The sequence below is a fragment of the Podarcis raffonei genome, chromosome 8 (genome assembly GCF_027172205.1).
Source record: "Podarcis raffonei isolate rPodRaf1 chromosome 8, rPodRaf1.pri, whole genome shotgun sequence".
Classification (NCBI taxonomy): domain Eukaryota; kingdom Metazoa; phylum Chordata; class Lepidosauria; order Squamata; family Lacertidae; genus Podarcis; species Podarcis raffonei.
In genome coordinates, this window is record NC_070609.1 from 23,416,990 (window position 1) to 23,444,934 (window position 27,945).

Consider the following 27,945-nt stretch of genomic DNA (forward strand, 5'->3'; position numbering starts at 1 on the left):
GAACAGAAGTCTAAATGACCTGGGGGGAAATAAAGGTTTTTGACAGGGACTTTAAAGATAATGACTTGCTGCCCAGCAAAACTTTAAGGGGAGAGACTTCCAGAGTCAGCGCCCTGAATCTTGAAGAGACAGAGAAACTGTGGGCAGGTAGCTCCTGGGTCTGTACATTTGGTAGATGGCATGTTCTGAACATGGTAGTGCTCCCCTTGAAGAAACAGGTATGTACTCTGAAGTTACCTCTCAATCCCAAACTATCACTCGAGGCCTAAAAGACCTCAGTGGTGAGAACTGATTTACCAGCTATAGATAGGCTGAGACAGCCTGACCTCAGTGATCTATTCTCTGATAACCTCCCAAATGGACTACTGCAATGTGCTCTGCATGGGGCTTCCCTTGGAGATGGTCCAGAAGCCACAGCTGCTGCAGAATGCTGCTGCCAGGTTCTTATGTGGAGCGATGAGATGCGCCACCAATCCATAAAGTACTGCACTGTTCGCCTGAAGGGTACTGGGTCCATTTCAAGGTGATAGTACTCGTGTACAAAGCCCTGAAATGGCTTGGGACCCAAGTACTAAAAGGAATGCCTTCCCTAATATCTACTGGCTCAGGCGTTGAGATCAGCAGGCGAGGCCCTGTCCATGGTCCCCTCAAACAAGCGCGACCTACAAGGTGATGACACCAAGCAGGGTCTTCTCGGTGGCAGCAACCCAGTTGCAGAATTCCCTCCCAGTGGATATCTCTTTCAGGCTTTGGTACGTACCGCATTTTTCCATGTATAAGACGCCCCCATGTATAAGACAACCCCTATTTTTTGGGACCGCAACAAAAATTGCCCAAAGTTTTTGAGCTTTTTGGGGGGGGGATATGCTGATTTTTAATTTTTAATGTGACCTTCTTTTAGCAAAAGAGAGAAAAATGAATTCTCAAAGGTTCTCTGTGAGGAGGGATTCACTATTAAACCACGCTGGAAATTGTAGCTCTCTGTGGGGGAATAAGGGTCTCCTAACAAGTCTCAGCACCCTTAACTACAACTCCCAGGATTCTTTGGCAGCAGCCATGATTGTTTATAGTGCTACGGTGCTGCTGTAAATGTACTGACATGGCCCAAGTGAGGATTTCAACCTGGCCTCCCCAAGTCCCTGCCTTTTTACATCAGGTTTGCTTTCAAGTGGTTTTTTCAATCACTGCACACAAGCGCACCAGAGCTTCGGTAAACAACAGTCTCAATGCAAGTATCAAGAGTGCATTTTATCAGTGGAGCCCACATGCACATTGGCAAAACAGAAGAGTGTGGTGGCACTGAAAGCTCCAGCACTACACTACATGGGGGCATCCCAGGTCATCACCTCTAGGTCTCTGGCTTGGGCCCTGAAATCTCAGGGTCTGGGATACTCCTGACTTGGCAACCCTGCTGGCAAGCAGTGCAGGTGTTTAGCAACATATGCGATGTGAGTTCTAACTGGGATTCCAGCCAGTAGCCATTCCTCAGCAGTGCCTGATTTATGCACAAACTAAGTACGTTACAGCTTAGGGCCTCAAATTTTGTGGGGCCTCTAAATGCATGCTAAAGAAAAATAAATTGCAAGTTTTACATAATTGGTTACAAAAAGGGGAAACAGGGAGACTCTGAGACAAGCATTCTCTGTTTTAGTTGGATTGTTAGTTTTTAATTGCATCATTGCCTATGTGCCAGTATATATGCAAATATGAAATACAATCATTTCTATTTTCGTTGTCCTTTCTGTTGGAATACTAAACGTTTTGTTTGGGGGGGGTTGGGGGGTGATGCTATGCAGCGTTTTAACATGACAGCTTAGGACTTCGGCGTGTTTTAATCTGTCCCTGAACATCAAGGACCTTATGACAAAATATGGAATTAAAATATTTTGAATAAGGAAATCACACACAGTACAAGTCTGCCAATATGTTAGAAAGAGTGGAGTCTGATTTACTAGGGCAGGTGGGACACTGCCCCAGCAACCTTACTCAGCCCTCAGCCAGCTCCCACCTGCCTATCTTCTTGCTTATTCAAGGGATGACAGTGCCTGTTACATTTCAGCAGGTGTCGTGGGGCACCCCATGCCCCATGCCTGGTCCAAGGAGGAGGATGTTGGGAAGTCCCCAGCAGGAGCTGGGGGACTGTCATGTGGCTCCCTGAGCAATCAACACAGAGGTGAGCAAGAGGAAAAGGGGGGAGCACTCAGCACTGGAATCACAGTGTCTCACGATGATTGGAAAAGGCTAGTGGAGAAGGCTAGTGGAGTCTGGAGATCTAACACTGAGCAGAAGGAGTAGCCACCGGCAGAAGCTGATCAGATCAGAGGAGAGCCCCCAGTGCCTCCTTCCCCAACACCACTGTCACCTCAAGCACATCAGCAGGCAAGGAGAGAGGAGCAACACCAGTTGAGGGTCTGGAAGCATGTGGACAACAGCGCAACTCCGCTGACAGCTGAATGCCGGTGGGGAAATCCTGACTCCACTCTTTACAGCTGCTCGCAGGTGGGCAGACAAGCAACAGACAAGGGGCGCGTTACCCCCACAACTGTAATCCATTAGGCACAATATGTACCCAATATTGGGATGGCAACTTAAGGTGTAGAAGAGCTGGGCACCCTTGTCAACCCAACTTCCCTGGGTGGGTGTTTGGCAGAGGGGTTGTGTAAGGACTGAGGAGCAACAGAAGGTGGTGGAGCCTTGTCAGAGGAGGAGGGCGGTGGAGCCATGTTGGAGGGATGATCGGCAGGCGTCAAAGTCAAGAGCAGGGAGGGGTCAGAAGTGGGAGTAGCAGCGAGTCAAGGAGAGAGGAGAGAAAGGCTGCAAGCAGCCAGGTCGAACCGAGGGCTGGGGGTTTTGAACTGTGAATGATATTGGAGGAGCATTTGGTCTGAGAGCACTCCATCCCCCTGCCCAGACCTCAGTGCCAAATGCCAACCACAACAGAAGAGAGGAAGATGGGGACAAAACTAGGCTTTGTTGTCTCTATCAGGCATTGTCTCTGGCTCCCCCTACTGTTGGGCTCCCTGTCTTCTGCCCTACAAGTCACAATGGACACCAGTCGCCACTGATTAGACAGATCACAGCAACAACACACTACAAGACCTGCCATTACATGTAGGACTGCAGAGATTGAGGTCCAGAGGGAAATTTGCCCATTTGTTCTCTAGTAGAAATTCCTTGTTACCAATACATCACCACAACTGAAGCTCCCAGAAAAACCAAAAGTTCAAGGGGAATATCATAGATTCCAGACATCACTTAAGTTTTTTTAAAAAGGTCTGGGGGTGTGCACAGGCATCAAGGGAAAGGCAAATGTCTTGCATGCAGAAAGGTCCCAGTTCACTCTCTGGCATCTCTGTGTAGAACTGGGAAACATTCTTCCCTGAAACCTTGGGAAGCTGTTGCCAGTTATTGTAGATGAGGGATGGGAAACCCGTGGCTCTCCAGACGCTGTTGAACTCCAACTCCCATCAGTCCCAGCCAGCACTGCCAATGGTCAGGAATGATGGCAGTTGTAGTCTGTCAACATCTGGAGGGCCACAGGTTCCCCATTCTTCAAGTAGACAATGTTCAGCTAGATGGACCAATGGCATAACTCAGTAAAAAGCAGCCACTTGTGTTTCTAGGTTCCTAGAGCTAGGATAGATGACTAGGAACAACACTGATTGATTCAGAATTAGTAGAAGGGGCATGAATCATGTTCTCCCTGGGATCCATAAATCCTCTCAGCAGTCTTCTGTTTTTCTCATTCCTCATCAGACTTTTGCCTTTGATGTGGACTCATTAGGCAACGGCACGGAGGGAAAATTGATTAGCTCTGCTCTGCAAGGAGAAGGGGGCTTTCCAGCAAGCTCCAAATAACAAACGTAATAAGGACAGAAGCCCTTGCCTTTTCAACGAGTTCAGCATCAGGCTCTTGAAAGGGATGCACACTTGACAGAGTCATTGAGGAGAGGCTCAATTAGTTATCATAACTGACATCAATAGCAGTTGTCTGCTTTCATAAGGAGTCTGGTTTCATTGCCACTGTGAAATACAAAGGTTGTTTATCTCAATAATGAAGGATAAATTCAGATTCCTGGCATCAAAGCAGGGAACCCAAGTGGAACCCAGAACAAATATTGTACTCAGAGACAGGTGAATCCGTCAACTTCAGTTTCTCTCAATTTTTAATTTTTCTATTCTTAAGTTCCATTCTCCAAATTTCCAAATCAGAAATTTAAGAATTTTTTTTAAATGTCCTCGTGAAAATAATCAAAATTATAGTGCAAATTTCCCCTGATATACATAGTTCTGTCTGCAATTCTGCCTATTTGTTGTCCTCCAATGAGGTTTGGGGAGGCTCAACTGGAATGTAAGATGGGGTTCAGACAGAACACAACACCAGGCTGGATACAAGCTGTGCTCTAAAAAACACTAAGATCTGAAGTTGTTCCAGGAACAAGTAAGCTGCAATAAAGCCCTTTTATTAATGTAACAGGTGCATTACCAGGTGCAGCCTAATTCTTAACACCACCCATGCTGCAAAATGCTGCTCTACTTGAAGGGGCTCAGCAGCCTGTAGCAATCTCCTACTGCAACAGAGCAGTGCAGCCTAAGATCTTCCAGGTTCTTAAACAGCTGAGTCCTTTAAGCCAGGGGATGGCGGTGTGACATCCTTGAGTTGTGGGGATGGGGGGCACTGACCACACACGTTCATCTTGTAGCCGTGCTTTTGCATACCCGTCCATTCAGATTTGCAGTCGTTGCCCCCATCACCTGCGGAAGAGCACTCTGACTCCTAGTGCCTGTCACTCATGGGATTTTCACTCCTAGGAGGAGACTCTTGTGGGGTTTTCCCCCTCAGGTGCTAAAATAACTTGCTTAGTCTTATGTATTATGCACTTCGACTTTGAATGTGTCTGTGGGTGGGAACACTGTTTTGATGTCCTGCCTCAGGCAGCAGAATGTATTGCACCAGCTGCGATGCTTGTGAACAATTCACTGCTTTATGCTCCCTCCTTTCACTTCCCGGTCTTGCCGTTTAGAGTGTAAGCCTGGCGGGCAGGGCCTGTTGTCTTGTTTTCGTTTGTGTACCGCACCTAGTTAATGTAGGTGCTCTGGAAATGCATAAATTAACAAATAAAGTAAGATTTAGAGGGGCACGTTGCTATACCTGCTGGTGCGTAACAGACCAAGGAAGCCTGGAGCTGAATAGGAATCAAAGGCACCATCCAAGTTCCAAGAAGCTAACATCCTGACATATAAAGAGAAGCACTTGTAGGCAGGCGGGTGAATACAGGGAAGCATATAAAGACACTGAGAGACAGTGATGCTCTGCATCCAAGCCCTTCAGTAGATCAACTGCCCTTGATGCTAGTGCAGAAAGTGACTACTAGGCTGATAACCAAGAAAGCCCAATGGGACCATGAGCCACCAGTCCTGAAAGCACCACCTTGGCTGGCAGAGAGTTACTAGATCCAGTCCAAGATCTTAGCATATAAAGCCATAAATGGCTTGGAACCTGAGTATCTAAAAGAGCACCTTCCACAGTTCTTTTCTTCCTCCCTCTGGGAAGTACGCCCTATTTATGCAGTGATGCAGGGGAAAAACTGGACCTGCTTGTTTTTGTTGCAGGTACCTATTCCAATGGAGCAGCAGCATGCAGCAAAAGCAAGAAGACCCCCTGTTTTTCTGCAGTTTACTTTTTTCTGTGCATCTCTGTTCCAAAGAGGGAACAGGCATGCTCAGCTAAACAGATCAAGATTTAACCACCCACTGCCAGCTATTATGCAGGGGTTAAATCCTACTGGGAACCCACAATATTAGGGAATTGACTCCCACCCTCCCAGCCCATCAGCTGACATTCTAAGTGGTGTCTGCTGATTGACAGCTGGGCGTGGTTTGAGGGAAATGGCTTTGAAAGGCAAAGTGGACCCCCTGTGGGGTGAGGATTGGCCTGTGGACCAGAGGTTTCCCACCCCTGGACCAGAGTTTATTTTGAACCATAACTCCTGTTTTACACTTAATGACAAACCAGGAATTGGTGGAAGCAAATCCAGGAGCTGCATGCAACACTGTTGTTCCACTAGCACAACAGATTTCCTGTTTTAATTGTTGTAACCTGTCCCAGGACCTTAAGCTGCAGGGCAGGTAAGTTGTTGTGGTTGTGGCTGTTGTGGTGGTGGTTGTTGTGGTTGTTGTGGTTGTTGTTGTTGTTGCTGCTGCTGCTGCTGCTGCTGCTGCTGTTGTTGTTGTTGTTGTTGTTATAAAAGACACTTTAGTTGTGGGGAGGAGGGGTTAGCCAAGAACTGTAGTGGGATACTCAAGAAGTATGAAAGCCAGTGGATAACTAAATTCTAAACCACTCTCTAGCCCAGAAGGTTAGCCTGCATCACAAAGACTGACTTCCTCAATAATTCTGCTTTAATTGGGCATGGGGGGAAGAAATAGGGGAAAACATAGGGAATGAGGGAAAGAAAGATAATAAAAAATATGCATACAAAAACCCGCTTGGTGGCGGGGGGAATATGAGCTTGCTGAGTCAACTCCCTGTTATTATTCACAAGAATCATTAATGAGAATATTAATGGGAATAATGAATACTATCACTTTGAAAGATGTTATCAACATGATCACTTTCAATTGTTGTGAATCACAGATACTTTGGAAGCACGCCTCCGCAAACACTTGCACAAACGCTGAAGTGTGGGAAATGGAGACACAGCCTAACAAGCGTTAACTAATCAGAGTGGCACATGGGGAAACCGAGACCTGAACTTCGTTCGAACTCTCAAGATGTCTCCGAAGGCATTCCGACTATCACATTTCAGAAGGGAGCCCATATTGATTTGCGGGTGGTGATCAGAGAGCTGTGCTAAGGCCCTTTGGGCAGGATCCAGCATGCGCAGGGCAACAAGACCCTAAACTGTTCTCAGAACTGAATAGTGAGATGAATATCAAGCATGGGGTTTTTATTCCAGGGCGCCTGGTCAAGAAAGCTGCTGACAGCCAGCTGAGGTCATGGTTGCTGGAGCAGAGGTGAGTAGTTGCCCAAAGCGGGTGAGACAGCAGGACAGGATCAATGCCTCTTCTGCTCTGGGATAAGCTAAAGGTATTATAGCAAATGTTTAACAAATACCGAAGGTCAAAAGCAAGGTCAAAGCACCACACAGGAACAAGGCTGAGGTATGGAAGTGCTGCAGGACATGAGCACAGAGGACCTGAGGCTATGACCTCATCAATACAAGTTATTGAGTGTTCTCTGCATCTCTGGCAGACTATAAACATCAGTGGTAATAATATACTTGTCCTTCCATCTTGCTTGCTCAATTCCAACCATGACCCACTACCACCACCTCTAACCATCTGTTTAACTGCCCTATATGTATCGGAACCGGGGCTTTTCTTGTGATAGGAGGACTTTGGGGGGGGGTGCAGAAGCTCCCAAGATGGCCATCGTTCCTCAGTTATTGAAGCAGCTGTGACTACGAAGTAGAGACAGTAACTTGATTCTGCCTGAGATTAAGAACATAGGAAGACCCTGCTGGTTCAGGCCAAGGGTCCAGCATTTTGTTCTCAACATGGCCAACCAGATGCCTGTGGAAAACCCACAAGCAGGAGGTGAGCACAAAAGCTCCCTCCTCTATTGTGGTTCTCATCAACTCATATTCGAAAGCACTGCTGCCTCTAGCTGTGGAGGCAGAACACAGCCTTCACAGCTAGTAGCCTTTGGTAACCCTCTCCTCCATGAGTTTGTCGAATTCTTTTTTAAAGCCATCTAGGGTGTTGGCCCTCACTGTGAAGGAAGTTCCATAGTTTAACTATGCACTGAATGCAGAAGTACTTTCCTTTCATTTGTTCTGATTCTCCGAGCATTCAACTTCAGTGGATGTCCACAAGTTCTAATGTTATGCGAGGGGGAGGGTTTGTTGTTGTTTTTTTCAGTTTTCTGCTTCTGAAATGTTGTCCAGATCAGTTGGGGTCCAACCGCTTCTAGCACCACGCTAGCTTCCCCTGAACCAAACCACAGTTTAGTGTTTATGTGCATGATCAGATCTTGGTGAGGTGGGATATAGTTGGGATTCTGTTGTTGTTTAGTCGTTTAGTCGTGTCCGACTCTTCGTGACCCCATGGACCAGAGCACGCCAGGCACTTCTGTCTTCCACTGCCTCCCGCAGTTTGGTCAAACTCATGTTAATAGCTTCGACAACACTGTCCAACCATCTCGTCTTCTGTCGTCCCCTTCTCCTTGTGCCCTCCATCTTTCCCAACATCAGGGTCTTTTCCAGGGAGTCTTCTCTTCTCATGAGGTGGCCAAAGTATTAGAGCCTCAGCTTCAGGATCTGTCCTTCCAGTGAGCACTCAGGGCTGATTTCCTTAAGAATGGATAGGTTTGATCTTCTTGCAGTCCACGGGATTCTAGAGAAGCATTATTCTGGAGGAAAAGTGAACAGCTAAATTTTGAAAGAAGGGGTGTTTTTTTTTGTCTGTGTTTTAAACCTAGCAGTTCATTCTCGCCACAAGTAATTTCCACATATGTTTCTTGTTGTTTTAATTTGCAAAGGAGCGCAATGGTGACAGCGGGGATTTTCAAATTAAAATTGAAGTAATAGAAGATGTTGTTCTTTCAAAACTTTTATTTATTTACAATTTCATGGAAAGCTATGCCCCTCCATGCAAAGCTTTCACCACTCCCACCAAACTAAAACTATGACGAAAGCCGAAGTGGCAGAGGGACATGACCGCACAATTGCATTTTTAAACTGAAATTAAAAACTTACTAACACTTAAATGGCACATATGAAGAATTCTGCTAGCTACATTCTAGAAATGGAATTACTGACCAGATTAAGACTGGGGTAGAATTAACCATGATGATCACCCACATGGATAGTTTAAAGGGAGGATTAGAAAAATTCATTGGAGGATCAGACTACCAATGGCTACCATCAACACTGGCTATGTCCCACTCCCACTGTTAGCCAGAGGCAGTATGCCTATCACAAGTGGGAAGGTCACTGTTGCACTCAGGACCAACTTCTCGTGAGCATCCAATTAGCCACCATGGGAACAGGATGCTGGACTGCATGGATCTTTGGCCTGATCCAGCAGCTTTTCTTGCATCCAAATTGCAAGAATCCCAGAACAATCATGGAAGCAAATTAATCCACCTTGCTCATCCCAGCTATAATTGCATATTGTCGATTTTAATTACAGTGCATTGTATTTATAATACCGTCTTGTTTGTAAGCCACCCAGAGAGTATTTATCAATGGATTGTCCTATAAACTAATAAAACACATACATATCAATCCCAGGGCACTTTTCGGCTGAAAGCCACATAGGAAGAAGTTTGCTCCGTAATTTGCAGGCCTAAGTGAGATGATACAACTGCAGGCTCCACAATTTACATACCAATCTAACGAGGAACACATTTCAGCTGCGGTGCTGAGAATTACATGGGTGTCCTGCTCATACTGCATGATGCTCAGCGTGGTATATATGGGGCACACAGTCTCCTAACCAAGTAGTGGCTACATCCAGAGCCAGTTAGATTAAGAGGTGGGACTATTAGAGCAATCCAAACCCCTGACTAGAAGATGCAAGGATTAATGGAAAGATGCAGCTGTTACAGCAGCCTCAGCCTTGTTGCTTGTGTTGTCCAGGGCTCACATTTTCACTATCCTAGCTCTGCAGCAACTAAGATTGGGCCTATTGCCATCATGTGATGGCAGCAGGTGTCTCAGGATCCAGGATAATTTCCATGGCTGCTGGGAGAGACCAAGATGCTGGACTACCTGTAGATGGGTGTTGGGCCTGATCCAGCGTGCCTTTTCTTAGGATCTTATACTGGGAACAAAGAAGGGTCAGCCCAGCTATGGATTTCCCTGCCTCTGGATGTTGTGGGAAGAGATTATGGGCCTAAATTAAATTGATGGAAGGAGATCAATACCACATAAGAGGAATTGTTGGTCCACATCTGACATGTGTAGAAGAGCCCCACCCCAAATCCTCAACTCGTGGCCAATGCACTTGGATGGTTTCTCAGGAACAGCACAAGTCAGAGCTGAGAGAGTGCCAGTCTTGAAGCTTCAATCTCCTTTCTAAAGTTCAGTGTTATTTAAATGATCAGTGGCAAACAGACAGCCTGGCACCCCTGGGCCAATGCAAGCAGCCTCGCAAGTGCTTCAGTCAAAGATCAGCTAACAAGGATGTCTGAAAACATTAATATTGCTGAATATATCCATACAATTAGCACCACTACAAAAGTTGCCTGTGCTTATAGCTGCCGATACAGCTGTAGTACACCCTGGTGCAGCAACTCAATCCGTGTCAATCACTGCCGGCAACATGGTACAGCGCAGGGGGAATCTCCCTGTGCTCAAGGGCTGCTTCCAGTAGAGACTGGTAATTGTTCGCATCTGAAAAAGGCAATGGTGCTATTACTGTACAGAAGGAATTTCTGCCACTATGGAAAGTTTTTTGCTCTCCACTAGAAGAGAAGAAAGGAGGGTTTTTGATTACAAGTGCTGCAAAAGTTGCACTCTGAATTTGTTTGTCTGAATATGTTCAGCTCCTGAAAACCAGCAGTTATTAATGGCTACCAGTAGAGGTGACCAAACTCTTCCCTAGTCCTCAAATTAAAACCCATCTGCACTATACATTTAAAGCAGCATCATGCCACCAGTCACGGCTTCTGCCAAAAATCCAGGAAATTGTATTTATTGAAGGGTGCTGACTGAGTTGTTGTTAGGAGTCCCCCAATTTGAGAACTATAATTAACATAATAAGAAACTGCTTTGCACCAAGTTAGACCATTGGTCCAGTAGTGTCAACGCTGGCCACCAGCAGCACTCCAGAGTTTCAGACAGGTGGCATTCCCAACCATACCTGGAGATGCTCTACCACTGAGCTACAGTCCTTCCCTGAAATCCCAGAGTTCCCTAGGAAGAGGAATTGATTGTTAAACTATTCTGGAAATTATAGCTCTGAGAGGGGAATAGGGTCACCTAACAACCATCAGTGACCTGGCGTGCTCTGGTCCATGGGGTCACACAGAGTCAGACACGACTAAACAACAACAACAACAACAACAACTTTCAGCACCCAAATGGCAGTTCCCACAATTCTTTGTGGGGAGCCATGACTGTTTGATACTGCTTGAAATGTACAGACGCCTAACTTGAAAATGACTCAAACTGGGAGATTTTAGATTTCCCTCTCAGTGCAATGCAATGCAATGCAATGCAATCCATTCTGTTTCCTACTATGGCCAACCAGATGCTTTCATGAATCCCACAAGAGAGCACATGAGGCTGCTATGTAGTGTCAACAAATCATATGATGGAGGAACTTTTCATATCATGCACCACTTCTCAATGCCCAATGATTCTTCCAGCAGCTGTACTACTTTTCTGAAACATAGAGAGGTTGGTAACCGGAGACACAAGAGCCATACTGCTGTAATGCTCAGCTTCCCCATGCTCTTTGTAAGGCTGGGGAGCTGTCCAGCAGGGCAGGAGCTGCTCCAGCATGGGAGCTATCTAACCAAAGACCCAGAACTAACATGTGGGACTAGGAGATGAGTTGAATGAAGCACTGCACCACCAACAGCTTGGCAGCAGCTGACCTTGCTGCCTCCACCTCTTTCTGGCGCATCAGTGGGAGACACCTGGTGTTCCTTACCATCTCACTTCATCCCATGGAGGGCTCAGAGAAGGAAGGTCTTGTGCTGGCAGGTATGCACTGCACCTTCTGATGCTAGCCTTGGACCTGACTCATTTCCAGTGGAACACAGAAAAATGCTTCATGCAGTCAAATGATTTGTTTCCCGGGATCAGTGTTGCCTACTCATGACTCTCAGCAGCTCTCAAAGACCTCTGACTTTGCAGTCACTTGCTAACCTGCTCCACTTTTTAGCTGGAGATGCCAAGAACTGAAGAAGGGAACTTCTGCATGCACAGCATGTGCTCTTCTCTTGAACTATAACCCACCTCATCCCACGGGCATGTGTGAAGCTCAGCAGCTGGTAGGCATAAGAACTCAAGAGGACATCTAGCCCCCTAAGTCTGCAAACACTCCAGGTAGTGTCATGACAGTAACATCACAGGTGGGACATCTTCCAGGGCAGTGTGTTGTACCCTTAGGGGGGTGTATTACCCAAGAGAGCACTAAGAGGCAAGGTGTAAATAGCTATCAGACTTTGAAAAGCTGGTGTCACTGGATCAAGGTCATTGGTTTTGATAAATTAATTAAACTAAATAATTGTAATTGGATTTTGAATAAACATGGAATTAATTCTTACTGTTTTGAATTTTATTGTATTCTAATCTTCCTTAGTAGAGTTTGCAAACTGCTGTTCTGAATGCTTTTTATAGGGTAGGGGGCAGTGGAGATGAAATTATGGAACAAATGAGTGGTGCCCTGAAAAGGTTTGGGAACTACTGTACCAGGGTGTTGATTTGGGGATGGGTGTTCTGTCAGAGTCCACTGCCTTGTCATGAACCTGGAATGCACTGGGTCCAGCGGTGGGATCTCCCCTCTCCAGGATCTCAGACAATTCTGACTCCAGGGTGGTCCCGACAGGGCGTGAGTGGGACACAACACACCCTGTGACTTTGCAGATGGATGAGACAGCATTCTTAACCACCTCAGACCACCCCACTCCTAGCTCAAGAAAATAAATAGATAAAAAGGCAGCATCCTTGACCTCCAAAGAGCCAATTAGGGCGACCTTGGGATGTTGGATGCTGTCAGTGTAGAGCTTGCTCCCTTTATGCAGCACCGGAGCTGCAAGGCAACATGTCATGTCAAGTGATGCCCTGCACTGTCCACAAGGTCATGGCAGTTCAGTCAGGAACCTCAGAGAGATTTTCCCAGCCTCCTCCTCTCTCGCACACACAGTGCCCCAAGAGAAGAAGAGCAAAGTGACAGGAACAGGGCAAGCCAACTCTGCTCCCAGCATCCTCTCACATGCCTTTGCATCCTCAGCCTCCCTTTGGGATACCCAAAGAGAACAAGATGTCCCTGCAAGGCAAGGGGACAATGCCAGGCACCCTTGCTAGAATGATTCAATTCCTGGGTGCCTCTCATTCTGTCCCTGCAGCAGCAGCAGCAGCAGCCCAGCAGTTGTCATGAGGGGAGTGCAGAACATAATCCCACAGCAATCATTTCTTCCTTCGCTGATCAAATGCAAATCTGCACTTCCACTGAAGGTGGGAGTGGGGGAGAGAGAGAGAGAGACAGCAAGGTGCCGGCACTCTGTGAACTATGTTGGGATCAGTGAACATGTGACAGGGGACTGACCAGAAATAAAATGAAAAAGACAGACAGGGAGAGCAAAGGGGAGATGAAGAAAGGAGGTGCGGAGAGACAGGCAATGGTGGGAGGGGACTTCCATGAGCACAGACAAAGGCCCAGACAAGAATACAGAAAACAGAAAGACAGGTGTGTGCCTAGATCCGTAAAGTGGAAGGAGCATAGCTCAGAGGTAGAGCATCTTCTTTGCAAGCAGATTCAATCCCCTGGAAGCTGCAGGTAGGACTGAGAAGGTCACTTGTCTGAAAGTCTGCCAGTCAGTGCAGACAGTACTGTGCTAGATGGATGTGTGGTCTGATTCAGAATACGGCAGCATTTTATGTTCCCATTCTGGGGGGAATGGGGTATCTCAGTTGCAGAACAGCTACTTTCCATGCAGAAGGTCCCTGCTGCAATCCCTTGGCATCTCCAGATAGGGCTGAAAGTGCCACCTGTCTTAAAGCCTGGAGAGCTGCTGCCAGTCAGTGTAGGCAATAATGCGCAAGGTGGACCAATACTCTGACTCAGTAAAGAGCTAAGTTCCTATACAGTTACTTCACACTGGGGGGTAGCCCTTTCATCTGAATTTTTTTTGGGGGGCTGGCCCCCCCACCTCCTCTACTTGGTGCCCCTGTTGTTAAACTACTCTGGAAATAAAGCCATCTCTACCCAGCCCCTCTCCTCCTATAGAAGGGAGCAGGGAATCCTGAGCCATGACAATTGGCCATCATTCTCATCAATTGGCCTTCTTGGCAGTGGCACCCTCCCATCAGTTATCAAGGAGATAAAGCACTAAACAACTTGTAGAAGACATCTGAAGGCAGCCCTGTATCGTGAGGTTTTTAATGTTTGATATTTTATTATGTTTTTATGTGCTGGAAGCCACCCAGAGTGGCTGGAGAAACCCAGCCAGATGGGTGGGGTATAAATAATAAAATTATTTTCATTATTGACTGCTCCAAATATGACTCAATAGTCCAAACTAAGCAGGCAGGCAGAACATTTGTTCTCTCAATGCAGACTTCCTGAAGCTGGTGCTTTCCAGATGTTGTGGATTCCAAATTCCCACCATCCCTGACTATTGGCCATGCTGAAGTGGCTGATGGGAGTTGTAGTCCAAAACATTGGGTAGGGAGACCAGGCTGAAGAACCTTAGGAACCTGCCTAATACTAAGTCAGACCACTGGTTCATCTAGTTCAGTCCTGTCTACACTGGCTGGCAGCAAATCTACAGGGTTTCAGGCAAGCCCTGTCCTATATGGAGATGCAAGAGACTGAATGTGGGACTTTGTGCATGCAACACAGATGTTCTACGCTTGAGCTACAGCCCCAGCTATCAGGGCACAAGCTTTGCTAGAAAAATTTTGCTAGGTCTGGGTCATGTTTGCTAACTAGGGAACATTGAGGGGAGGCAGTGGCCTGGATCTGAATTTGGAACAAAGGGACAGAGTTCAAGAGCAGAAAGCACTGCTAATGAAGCCTGAATCACTAACAAGCTCAACTTGGGAATTCCCAGCTGAGACACCTGGAACAATTCGGGTCATGCCTCCACTATGGCAATCCAGTTAGTGGTGCCTCGAGTCATCTCTAGAGAGAGAGAAAGAGAGAGACGGGATTTGCATCAACAGAGCCAGCAGCCTGCTTGAAAGGCTTAGGGAACAATACAGCAGAGCAAATGCTGCAGGAGGTCGTTGCCGAAAAAGAAAAGAGGAAAGTCAATCAGAGGCAGAGCCATGCACTTCAACTGGCACTGTTTGCGGCAGTTAATGTTCCAGAGCCCCCTCTGCCCATTTTTCCCCCATCGCGTGCAGCAAACAGTTTCCCCAAGTTCCCGCTGACATGGCTTCCCCTACTGAGGGCACTTTTATCTTAAAAGGAATCATAATGCACAGCCCAGGGAGACAAGAGAGCGTGCCTATCATAATCAACTCAAGAGACACTATTATTAACCACCAGAGCACACACTTCCTGTAGCTGCAGAGACTCAGACATCCGCGAGTTGCAAATTCAGTGTCTAGGTTAGAAGGGCTCGAAGGTTTCCTTTCCTTTCTTTTTTTCAATGGTGGAAATTAGTTCCATTTCCCATCTTTGTCACTGACAAGTTTCTCACCCAAGGCTGAAGACTGGTGTAGCATTTTAAGAGAGGTAAAGGAGGTCAGACACCTTGCGCTGTTGCTGCCTTCCAAGCACAGACTTTCTTCGTCTTCTTTTCTGTTCCAATGAGAACTCAGGGAAGAGGGAAACAGTTCTGCAGGTTTTCAGCATGGCAGATGTGGGGATCCTTTGTTCCACCACGCTGGCCATGCTTGCTGGGGCTGACGGCAGTTGTAGTTCAGCAAAATGCCAAGGACCAAAGGTTTCCCACACCTGCTGCATGGCAAGAAGCAGACATCGCTGGACTGGGATCAGAGGGAGAAGATGATGTCAGAGGTGGACCATAGGCACCTGGGTGAAGTGCCATGAGCTCTGAGGCAAAACCAGTAGTCAGGATTGAGGAATAAGTCAGAACCATAGAGAAAACCAGGAGGCAGGGAAGGAAATCAGAAGTCAGGCTCATGGAATATCACACACACACACACACACACACACACACACACGGAAACACCAGAGTTCAAGAAGACACTGTTGTGCAAGTAAAGAAGTAAGGAAACCCATCTACACCCCTTCCTGTCCAGAAGGATACAATGGCCAGCCTAGTGGATGGAGTCAGAACAGGGGCTGAGAACACTGAAAAGCTGCAACCTGCAGTTTGGAGGGTTACCCAGATGGAGGCGCTGCACAAAAATCCAGCAGTTCCTGAATAATGGAGAGAGCAGGTAAGGGAACAAGTAGCAGTGGCACAGAGGAGGAGGAGGAGGAGCAATTGATAGCATCCAGCAGCAATTTCAGGAAGGGTCATAACTCAGTAGCAGAGAACCTGCTTTGAATGCAAAACAGCCCAGATCTAATCCTGGGTATCTCCTGTTGGGATAATTAGATAGCAGATGATGGATAAAGCCCCTGGGAATTGCTACCAGCAAGAATAGACAATTCTGGGTTAAATAGAGAAGTATGATCCAGCATAGAGCAGCTTTCTGTGTTTGTATGACCTTCATTGGTGTCAGAGCCGGGCAGTGGGCAACAGTCTGAGGTGAGCCAGAAACCAGAAGCCATGGGACAATGAAGTAGTCAGGGGCAAAGAGCAAGTCCAAAGCAAAAGAGCCAGGCTTAAGGAACAAGCTCAAACAAAGGTCAGGACCAATGGACAAACAAAGGGTGAAGGGAAAGTAGTAGTGCAGTGGTAGGGCATCTGCTTTGCATATAGAAGGTCCCAGGTTCAACCCCTGGCCTCTCCAGGTTGTCTGAAACTCTGAAGAGCTGTAGCCAAGCGCCATAGACAACACTGAGCTGGATGGATCAATGATCTGTTTTGGTATAAGGTAGCTACCTCAGGGCAGCCCCACATGCTCCTACAATCCTGGAGTATTAGTAGTAGTTTACAAAAGAGCCTTTTAAACATCCCTACATGCCACCTTATTTCCCCAAAGACAGATAATTAAATAAGGAATAATAAGGGAAGAGGGTAGAGAAAGGGAGGGGAAAATAAAGATGAAGAAAGAACAGGAGAGGGAGAGGGAAGGACAAAGAAAACATACCAGATGGTCTGTAATAATGCTTTCTTTTAATGCTGCATATATTTGCACAAAATGTGCCCATATTTCTTTACACCTCTCTTCCATACCTAGATTTTTATATGCTACTCTCTCCTTGTCTTCCAGGTCCACTAAATCTAAGATCCAGGTAATCTAATATCTGGTTGAGTTTTGTCTTTCCATTGATGTAATGCCTGTGTTTAAGCAACCAATGCTGCTCTTTTGATTCAAGCCTATTAGAAGATTCTTCACGTCCTTATAATAATAATAATTTATTATTTATACCCCGCCCATCTGGCTGGGCCTCCCCAGCCACTCTGGGCGGCTTCCATAGAAACCAAAAGTACAGTAAAATATCACACGTTAAAAACTTCCCTGAACAGGGCTGCCTTAAGATGTCTTCTGAATGTCAGGTAGTTGTTTATCGCTTTGACATCTGCTGGAAGGGCGTTCCACAGGGCGGGCGCCACTACCGAGAAGGCCCTCTGCCTGGTTCCCTGTAGCTTTGCTTCTCGCAATGAGGGAACCGCCAGAAGGCCCTCGGCGCTGGGTCTCAGCGTCCGGGCAGAATGATGGGGGTGGAGATGCTCCTTCAGGTATACTGGACTGAGGCCGTTTAGGGCTTTAAAGGTCAGCACCAACACTTTGAAACGTACTGGGAGCCAATGTAGGTCTTTCAAGACCGGTGTTATATGGTCTCGGCGGCCGCCCCCAGTCACCAGTCTAGCTGCCGCATTCTGGATTAGTTGTAGTTTCTGAGTCACCTTCAAAGGTAGCCCCACGTAGAGTGCATTGCAGTAGTCCAAGCGGGAGATAACCAGAGCATGCACCACTCTGGCGAGACAGTCCGCAAGCAGATAGGGTCTCAGCCTACGTACCAGATGGAGCTGGTAAACAGCTGCCCTGGACACAGATTTGACCTGTGCCTCCATGGACAGCTGTGAGTCCAAAATGACTCCCAGGCTGCGCACCTGGTCTTTCAGGGGCACAGTTACCCCATTCAGGACCAGGGAATCCTCCACACCTGCCCGCCTCCTGTCCCCCAAAAACAGTACTTCTGTCTTGTCAGGATTCAACCTCAATCTGTTAGCCGCCATCCATCCTCCAACTGCCTCCAGACACTCACACAGGACCTTCACCGCCCTCACTGGTTCTGATTTAAAAGAGAGGTAGAGCTGGGTATCATCCGCATACTGATGAACACCCAGCCCAAACCTCCTGATGATCTCTCCCAGCGGCTGCATGTAAATGTTGAAAAGCCTTGTCCTTGTACTCTCAGCATATAGAACGAAGTACTATCCTATTATGCTGTGGCCCTGGGACTCACAGGGCGGTTGTAGTAATAAACAGGCCAAATCAGTGCAGATAAGCAGGTCAGAGCAAAAGGCGGGGGGAAATTAGGTCAGGCAAAGATCAACAAGTCCAGGCAGGTATCTCTAAACAGATCAGGACCCTGGATAGCTCTCGGCATGCCTTACTGGATGAGTTTTAGGAGATGATGTCTCAGCCAAAAGCTGGAAGCATCTGAAGCCTAATGCAGCCTGGCAAAGCCTAAACTGCACTTGGCTCCATCTACTTGAGGGGGTGGAAGTGCCAGTATAAAAGACATGTGTACAGTTCTGTAGGCACTGACTTCTATGCTGTGAAAGAGATGGGAATATTATCAGAGGGTCATCCTTCTACTCATAAGAAATTGGGGGAGCTATGTCCTTAGAGCAAGAGAGGGATGATGAGGGTCTCCCCACTAAATGGAGCAACCCTTTAGGAGGTACTAGTTCTTGGGAGGAAAGTATATTATTTCTGAAGCTCCCTCCCTTGCCCTTTCTGCCTGGGGCACCGGGGCAGCCTTACCCATCTTCCCAAAACCCATTCAAATTTAAACATGAATACTCTTAGCCATAAATTATAGACCATGGGCACCAGCGGCTGATAAACCACTTCATCCCCAGCCTTTTATTAATCCAACCTGCTGCCAACAAGCTGTGACTGTTCCTTTACTCGGTTTCTGAAGCAATGATCATTTATCAGTTTAACGTGGCCCCTGTTGGTGAACACAACTGTAAATCTGGATCACAAGAGCCGGCTTCTGTCGGAAAGATTCTCTCTCTTTCCCTGTGCTGTCTCAGGTTAGTCATTAACACTTGCCTAATTGCAGGCATCAGTGACAGTAAACACATCCAGCTTGGAGACAGCCAAGGACTTAAGGAACTTCATAATACCTTCCCAGGTAGACAGACGGACAGGTACTTAAATAGCTTCCTTGAGCCTCAAACAAAGAACATCCCTACTGTCAGCTTCCAGACTAAGCCACTTTTGTGAACCACAACACTTGTAAAATGCAAAGTGACTCAGCTATTGATTCTCAAAGTGCCAAGGAGGAAGAACACACAAGCTGCTGTCTGAGCCTCCTCTTGACCAGGCCAGCAGACTGAATAGCAACTAGCCACAGCCATGCCTATTCAGTGCAACATAGGGGACTGCAGCATAAAAAAAAAACACCTGCTAGCACATTTGCAAAGCTAAGCAGCATCCAGTAAGGTTTCAAATTGGATGGGGGACCATGTATTGAGATTCCTGCATTGCAGGGGGTTGGACTAGACGCCCATCAGGATCCCTTCCAACTCTACAATTCCATTATTTTATCTGTGAATGAGCCATAAGATATGATGGACTGTACACACTCCCTTTCTCATCCTGACCCTTTAACTCTTCCAGACTTCTCTCTGCCTGCCCCACCTCTCTTGATGCCATACTCTGGTAGACCTTGGCAAGGAGCATTTCTTTGGCCATTATTTGGAGCAATCCAAATTCAGATAGCTATGCTGAGTTTAAAGATCTTAGAATTCCAATTTAGTTACAAAGGCAGTTGCCTCATAACAGGTGAAACTATTTGCTCATCTAGCATATTACTGTCTACTCTGACTGGCAGCAGCCTGCCAAGAGCAGAGCAGAGCAGAGCAAGTATCTTTACCTGTTACCTGACCCTTTTAACTAGAGATGTGGGGGATCAAACTCGGGTGCACTACCACTGAATTACTGTCCTCACTCCCTCAGTTTGAAGGTCCATTGACCATCTTCATTAAATTAAACTGCACAGGTGTTGGCGACATGCCTTGGGCTTTCCAGTGATCACTTGTTAAGTGCACATCACCAAAGCCATTTTGGAAATTTTCCATGGGCACGGGCTTTTGGATGGATAATGCTTGACGCTTATGCTTAGCATTGCTAGATCAATGTACAAACTGCTATTGCCTCGAGCCTTTTGTTTTTGCTATGGTCCCAGCCACAAACACCTAAAACAAAGCTGCAGTCCTGCCCCTCCTTTTCTTCAGGCTGCATCTGGCTGGCAGCTTTGCAAGTTGCTGATTTTAGCAGCTAAGAGCGCAGGAAGCAGAGCCGCACAGAAAAAAGAAATCAGCTAGTAGGCATGAGGTTTGGAATTACAATATTTTGTGCAGGTGAAGGACTGTAGCTCAGCAGTAGAGCATCTACCTTGTATTCAGGAAGTCTCAGGTTCAACCCACAGCATCTTCAGGTAGGATGGAGAATATCCTCTATCTGAAACCCTGGAGAGATGCTGCCAGTCAGATTGGCACTAATCAGGTAGATAGATGAACCTGACTCAGTATAAGGCAGCTTCTAATGTGTCTGTGTTTTGAGGGAAGGGCCATAGTTCAGTGACAGGGCATCTGAATTGCATGAGGAAGGTCCAGGTTTCAACCCACAGCATTTCCAGGTAGATCTGGGGAAGGCTCCTGGTCTGTGTAGATTATGCTGCCAGTTGCGGTAGACTATAGCAAGTGACACAGAACAATAGCCTAACTCTGTATGTAGTAGCTTCCTATCTTCTGATCCCATGGGCAAGAATGAATACTACCCTGTAGGCAACTCATCACTGCTCTGTTGTAGAAGATGCATTTGGGGTGGTACGGCAACTGGTTTTCATGGTACAAGGAAGCTCACTGTAAACCAAGATAATGAAAGCTCCTACCTGCACACTTTGTCCTGCTGATGAGGGGAGGCCCAGGTTTGCCAGTCCCTCCATCCCCTGGCCGGGTAAGCAGGACACTGATCTCATATTCCGTATCTGGATCCAAGTGCCACAACTTGTAGGTCTGCATGTTCACAGCATGAACCTCCGACCATGGCCCAGAGGTCATTCGGTACTCAATTTCTTTCCTTACAATGGGGCCATCTCCGATGATGGAATTGGTGTTGAGCTGGATGATCAGGTACGTCGAGCCTGCTCTCAGCAGCTGTGGGGGTGCAATGGGCGTAGGGGGCTCTGTCCAAAAGGAGAGACAAGTTGTTACTAGAAGAGACCATCACACCAGCTTCAGATGGTTATCAATAAGAAAGTGGCTTACTAGGACCGCCTGTCCCCATAAGAACTGACCCAGACACTACAATCATCATCTGAGACACTTCTTTGTGTGCCTCCTCCATGAAGGGCTTGGAGGGTGGCAAAAGGAGAACAGGGCCTTTTCTGCGGTGGGTCCTCACTTGTGGAATGCTGTCCCCAGGGAGACTTGCCTGGCGCCTCTGTTACATATATTTAGGCACCAGACAAAAACATTCCTCTTCTTCCAGGCCTTTGGATAATTAAACAATCTACGGCCTTTTGAACCTGGGAGATGGGGTATTCTTTCTATTTGCTACCATGGAATGTGTGTTTGTGTTTTGATATTCTAAACTGCCTCATGATCCACAGGTAAAGGGCAGTATAAAAATTTAATTAATAAATAACTATAAAGACAAGGGACCACAGCTTTGCATGTGGTAAGAAACAGCAGGAGTTTCCCCTGGTGGTTAAAAAGAGGTTCCCAGTGTTCCTTATCTTCTCAAAAGTAGCAATGGAGGTGAAACCTCAAGGTTTGTGTGGTTCTGCACTTGAGCCATTGATCCCTGTCACTGGCCTTCTATGATTCTGTATCAATAATGTACCAGTGGTTTGGTCTCTTCCAAATTGAAGATTCTATGCTCCCCGTAATGGCTCAGTCTAAGCACAATCAAGGTGGCATGGAGCTCATTGTATACCTCTTCTGTTGCCCTCTTCACCCTCCCCACACACACCCTCCCAAAAAAGTTCAGCAATGTCAAAGCAAATGGGTACACTTAAGATGCCGCAGTGTTCCATCTAAAATAATTGACACTCAGCTGCACCTGTCAAAATAAATGAACAAAGGACATGTGGCAAAGGCAGATTATTTGCTTTCCCTCCCCCTCCTCTAATAGTTTGTGTTCACTGGCTTGCGAAATCCACCCATCACCGAGAGTTTGGGAGGGTTTCTTTGCTACGTGTGCACAGCAGCCAAGACTCTGCAGTGTCACGCCTGTCTGTTCCCAGCTTCAAAGCACTTTTCTCAGAGCTTTGGTTCAGTGACACAAGACATGAGTTGCAGGGCTTGGCAAAACCAGCATCCGCTGCTGAATTGGAGTCAAATCCTCCCCTAGTTCTTTGCTTTCCAGGTCTGTCTTCTAAGCCCTAAGCCAAAGTCAACCCTCCTGACAGTCACTGCTGCATACCTTTCACAATCAGTTCTGCAAAGTTGGAGACACCAGAGCCCCTGCCAGACTGGGTAACGCAACGGTAAAAGTCCTGGTCTCCGTTGGAAACTTCATCCAGTTGAAAGGAAGCCAGGAATCTCCGGTGGCTGATGTGTTTCACAGAAGCTGCCGGGACAATTGCTCCATTCTGCCTCTGCCATCCAAAAAACAAGAATAAATGGCTTCATCAGGAAGAAGTCATTGGATTCTCTTACGTTTCTTGCGGAGCTAAGATCTCATTGGCTCTTGCACACAGTTCCCTTTACTCCATGTGCCTCCCATGCCTTCCTATTATGTGCCCAATGCTGTGGTTTCTCTACTTGCCTACAAGGTCACACATGAGAAGTATATCTTAATCTAGGATGCAACAACATTTTCATGGGTGATCACTTTCAGCATGAAAGGGGGAGTTTTGGAGGGTGGTATCAAAGTCTTCTCCAATCTCCCCCTCAAGCTTTTTCGTCGTCCCCCCCCCCACCGCCCTGTTTGTGTAATTTCTCTCATTTCCCCACCCTTTAAAAGAGAGTTATTCTTGGTGGATGCATGTTAACCAGTTGGGGATCATGCAGGGAATATACTGATCTCAATATTGCCAATCAAATTTGGGCAAATTTAGGCCACAACTTTATTGGTTACAGAATGTGAGCTGTATTGGCTTAGGCACTGGAATTGTATTGGCTTAGGCACTGACTATATCTGACTCCTGCCCGCCATGCAGGGAGTCCTGTAAGGCTCAACCACCAATAGGGGGAGCACCGTCGATGCAAACCAACTCAAGCTCCCTCAGGGTTTCCAATGGGGTCGTGACAAGATCTACACCCTGGATTCTTTTAACGGAATATCCTTAAGATTGGAGGGGCAGGTGATGGCCGCCCCTCCCCTCCCCCAAACCAAGTTCTGCCAATGCCTAACTGCCACTTGAGCCAAAGGCTCACCGCCAATACCCTCACATACATGCAACCAATCTTTTACGCCCTCTGTAATATCAGCCAACCAAACATTGTTTCCCCAGTCAGAAAGATGTATGCCATCAACTCCTCCCCACCCAGAAGTGTAGCGAATTTCACACACTCAGACACACATACTCCTGTCACTTCAGTCCTATCACAATCCTAGTCTTTCATGGGCCCTCACTTTATGACGTAATGTTCATTGCACTAGAATGCTTACTTCTTTGTGGAATGGTACAAGCTAAACATGGAGGCAAAGGGTGTCTGGGCGAGCTAAAAAGAAGCATATCTCTTCCTCACAAGCAAATAACATTTCCTGCATGCCTAAAACCGGTTGTTTGGGCTTCGGGAAATTGTTTACCTAACAGCCATCCTTCTGTCCAAGCTGAAAGATGGTCAACTGACAGATGATAGGAAGAAGTTTGCCATTGAAGTACAACTGGATGGCAAGCCAAATTCTTACCTAACTTTGATTCTCTTCCAGGATTAATGGGCACATGCTATACTTCTGTAGTTATATCAACCAAATGGCACCAGGAACTAACAGGACAGAGAAATCCCAGGTTGTTCTTTGGGCAGTAATCTTGGTAACCTCCAACCCCACTTACCTGCATAAGGAACCTCTCTGCTTCAGAAGCCTTGCCGGAAGCAACACACTGGAAGGTGGCATTCTGACCGGCATTCACTTCCACGTCACCCAGGCGGGAAAAATGAGGTGCTTTAGCTGCCAAAATATGCAATGAGAAATAAACCCATAGAAATCCCTGGAACTGAATGTCCTTCTCCCTTCCTCCCCTCCCCTCCTCTCATACACACATTATATAGCTGGATGCTATGCAGAAGGTCCGAAGTTGAACCCACAGAATTACAAAGCAGCACTGGGGGGAGACTCCTGCCTGAAATCCTGGGGAGTTGCTGCCAGTCAGTGTGGACAGTACTGAGCTAAATGAACCAATAATGTGACTCAGTATAAGCCGCCTTCCTATGTTCCTTAGATCCAGCTGCAGTCCAGTCAGCTACAGTGCATGGAATTTGGAGAGGATCCTATCTTGCCTTCAGCTCAGGCAGCAAAATGTCTTGAGCTAGGCCTTCTCAGTCTTCCTCTGTAATATGGGCATAGCTATCCTGGTCAAATTTACAGGGCTGTGGTGAGGAATGTGGAGAGCACTGGTAGAGCTGAGATAAAATTGCCTCACCAAATGATATATCACGATGTCGGAAATAAGGATGGGGCTCTGTTAGAGGCATTGGCTGGTTTCAGAGTTTTCCCCATGTTGTGATTTCTGCTTAAAACACACACACACACACACACACACTATATTGCCAGGTCAGAAATTATGAAACCAACATCATGATATGGACTTCAAACCAGTTTTGGATGATATATCAGCTAGCCCTAACACACATCATGATTTGTGGTATATTGCCAGGTCAAAAATTATGAAACTGATATCACTATATGGACTTCAAACCAGTTTTGGACAATATATTACCCAGACCTAGCCCTAATTTTGACCCAAAGTTCACATGTTTATCCCCAAGACAGAAAATATAAAGCACTTACAAAAAAGCATGATGTAATTATCCAAGGTTGTATCCAGCTTTAGTCCTACTCAGCATAGACCGCTGAAATGGATGGACATGACTAACTGAATGTCAGTGGGTCTATTCTGAGAAGCACTTAGCCGGAGAAAACCGTGAGTGTTATAATTTTGTTCCAACTGTTTAGCCCTGAGATAATATAATATAAAGCGCTTCAAGCACTTATGAAAGGCATTACAGAAGAAACAGTGAGCATTACTATCACATGGAATTCTATTTGGTTCCAAAATAGAAATTCAGGCAAGAGGAGAGGAAAAAGGAAGAACAACACATAAAAATACAAAAGGACTCAATGTGAGAAAGAAAGGAAAGAAAGGAGTAGCTCACAAACTAACCAGAGAGTTTGGATGTATAAATTAAGCAGATGAATCCTATCTCCAGGCCTAGGCTATAGCAATACTTACAGCAGGGATAGTTCAAGAGCAGGATGTCATCCAATCCTAGGTATCCTCTGTGTTCACTGGAGACCACTGCCTCAAACAGGACCTGAGAAGGAATCAGGTACATATAGATAAACCCTGTCAGGAATACTGGAAGCTGCTTTATTCTGAGCCAGACCATTAGTCCATCAGTACCGTCTACACTGACTGGCAATGGTTCTCCAGTGTCTAAGACAAGGTTCTCTTCCAGCACTACCTGAAGATGCCAGGAATTGAACCTGTAGAATAGATGCTCTACCTCTGAGCCACAGTCCCTCCCAGAGAATTCTAATAGAGTGGGACTGGGAAACCTAGGGCCCTCTGGGGAGTGTTGTACTCCAATTTCCATCGGCTCCAGTTCAGCATGACCAATGATCAGGAATGATGGGAGATGGAATCTGGAAACAACTGGTGGACCATACATTCTGCACTCTTCATGGAAATGCTATAGCCCTGGGACAGCAAAATCCAATATATGTCCGCTTCCACTGAATTCAACATGGCTTACTTCCATGGAGGTGGAAATAGGGTTGATTGTAATTTTATTTTTTAAGTTAAAACAGAACATTTCAAAACTCCACAAGCATCATCTCTGGGTTTGTATCAAGCAATCTATTTTACTTCTACTACTACTAATAATAATACAGTGTTACCTCGGGTTACAAACACTTCGGGTTACAGACTCCACTAACAACCCAGAAGTAGTACCTCGGATTAAGAATTTTACTTCAGGATGAGAACAGAAATCATGTAGCTAAAGTGGTACCTCAGGTTAAGAACGGTTCAGGTTAAGAACAGACCTCCGGAATGAATTAAGTTCATATCCAGTAGTACCACTGTAATAATACCATTTTATCCCATGCTTCCTCCAAGGAACTTGAGCTATCATCCATTATTTAATTGATTGATTGATTGATTGATTGATTGATTGATTTGCCTATCTATAACCTACTTAGTCCATACCTAAAGTCCACAGGTTAAAATCAATTAAAGGTCACCATAGAATTAATACACACTGGTAAAAATAAAAAATAAAAAAAAATAAAAAAAACAAAACCAGGAATAACAATTGGAATAGAAAATTCCTTATCATAGCAGCAAAAACCTGCAGCAGATTACCATATCCAGCAGCAAAATATCAGGTTAAAAATCTAAAAGCAGAACAAAAGCCAACCAAAGGCTTTCTGAAAGAAGGTCTGTGGCCAATTGCCTGAAGGAGGGACAGGAAACCTGTAACCCTCCAGATATTGCTGAACTCCAATGCTCATAATCCCTGACAAATGACTGTGCTGACGGGATGATAGGAGGTGGCATTCTGCAGCATCTGAAGGACCACTGTCTCCCCATTCCCGGTCTAAAGAAATAAAATGTTGAGGGCCTATGAGGATATTCTACACAGTCCACAAAGAAAAGCAAGAAGCTGTTTTACATATGTTAAAACACTGTAAATCACTTCAGGGTGTCTCACTGGAAGAGATTCATACATTCAATAAATAAATGATGGCGGTGGCGATCAAGTACAATTTTTAAAAGATTAATTACAGAGTGCATGATTTGTTTTGTTCTTAGCCTCCTTGTGCCTGCGTAGCAGAGAAATCCGAACTCAAGCTTTCTCTTGAAAAGTATTTCTCCACTCACCTGGTACTCATTGGGCCAAAACATGCTGACAGATAGTTCCACTTGGTGCCACTGCCGCCCATGGGAGCCAGAGACATTCCACACCACACTGCCCAGTGGACCTCCATTCACCTTCACATAGACATTCAGGGTCCCTGGGCTGTGGCCGTCCCGGCTGTACATGAAGTAGCTGAACTGGAGGCAGTGGGTGTCATTCTCACTGAGCGTCTGGAAGAGGATGTGAGCTTTCTGACCCTGAGCATGTTGAGAGGAGTTGACCATCAGGTAGGACCCTGCAACAAAAAGAGAGGAGACTATTGAGCGTTCCTTCAGCAGCGCATGCATCAGAGACTAGGTTTGTGATAACAAGTGGTTCATGTGGGTTGCCCATCACTTTGCCTGCTTGCCCCACTTCAAACACCACCCGGTACGTTGCCCATCTGATAAACACCATTGCCTTGTCTCATGAGTCAAGGCTAGTTTTTTACAGGATTAGGGTTGGAGGAGAAATTTGAATCTGTTTAAGTTTCAGTGAGAAACTACTTAATTCTCACTTCTCGAACCGATTCACAAACCAAAACGTTATCCTATGAAATGCGTGTTCCTCCAAATTTTGGGATGCAGCCAAACAACATGTACAAAAATGCACATATTAAGTGGGAAGTCTGCATCGAAATGCATTACATTTGTGGAAAATAACATACAAAAATGCATTATATTTGAGGGAAATTGCTTGCAAAAATGTCTATATTTGTCAAAACAACATCTGGAGGGCCAGAGGTTCCCCACCCCTCATTTATAGAACGTAGAAGACATTGGTCCATTTTTTTTACCTGAGGAACACCAAGACAACAGCAAAAATATCTAGCCTGAGATCAGTTAGTGAAGCCAGGGCACAGAATA

At 46.2% G+C, this 27,945-nt stretch overlaps 1 protein-coding gene across 10 annotated transcripts in view; it reads right to left on the reverse strand.

Annotated features, from left to right (window-relative positions):
- PTPRU (protein tyrosine phosphatase receptor type U) overlaps positions 1-27,945 on the reverse strand; it is a 372,040-nt gene that overhangs the window by 158,012 nt on the left and 186,083 nt on the right. For all 10 annotated transcript variants that reach the window (XM_053398507.1, XM_053398508.1, XM_053398511.1 and 7 more), the window contains exons 3-7: positions 27,064-27,335; positions 25,411-25,492; positions 24,013-24,128; positions 22,434-22,608; positions 20,899-21,192 (exon numbers count right to left, since the gene is read on the reverse strand). In XM_053398507.1, coding sequence (XP_053254482.1) covers positions 20,899-21,192; positions 22,434-22,608; positions 24,013-24,128; positions 25,411-25,492; positions 27,064-27,335 — 939 coding nt within the window. The remainder of the gene's footprint in view (positions 1-20,898; positions 21,193-22,433; positions 22,609-24,012; positions 24,129-25,410; positions 25,493-27,063; positions 27,336-27,945) is intronic.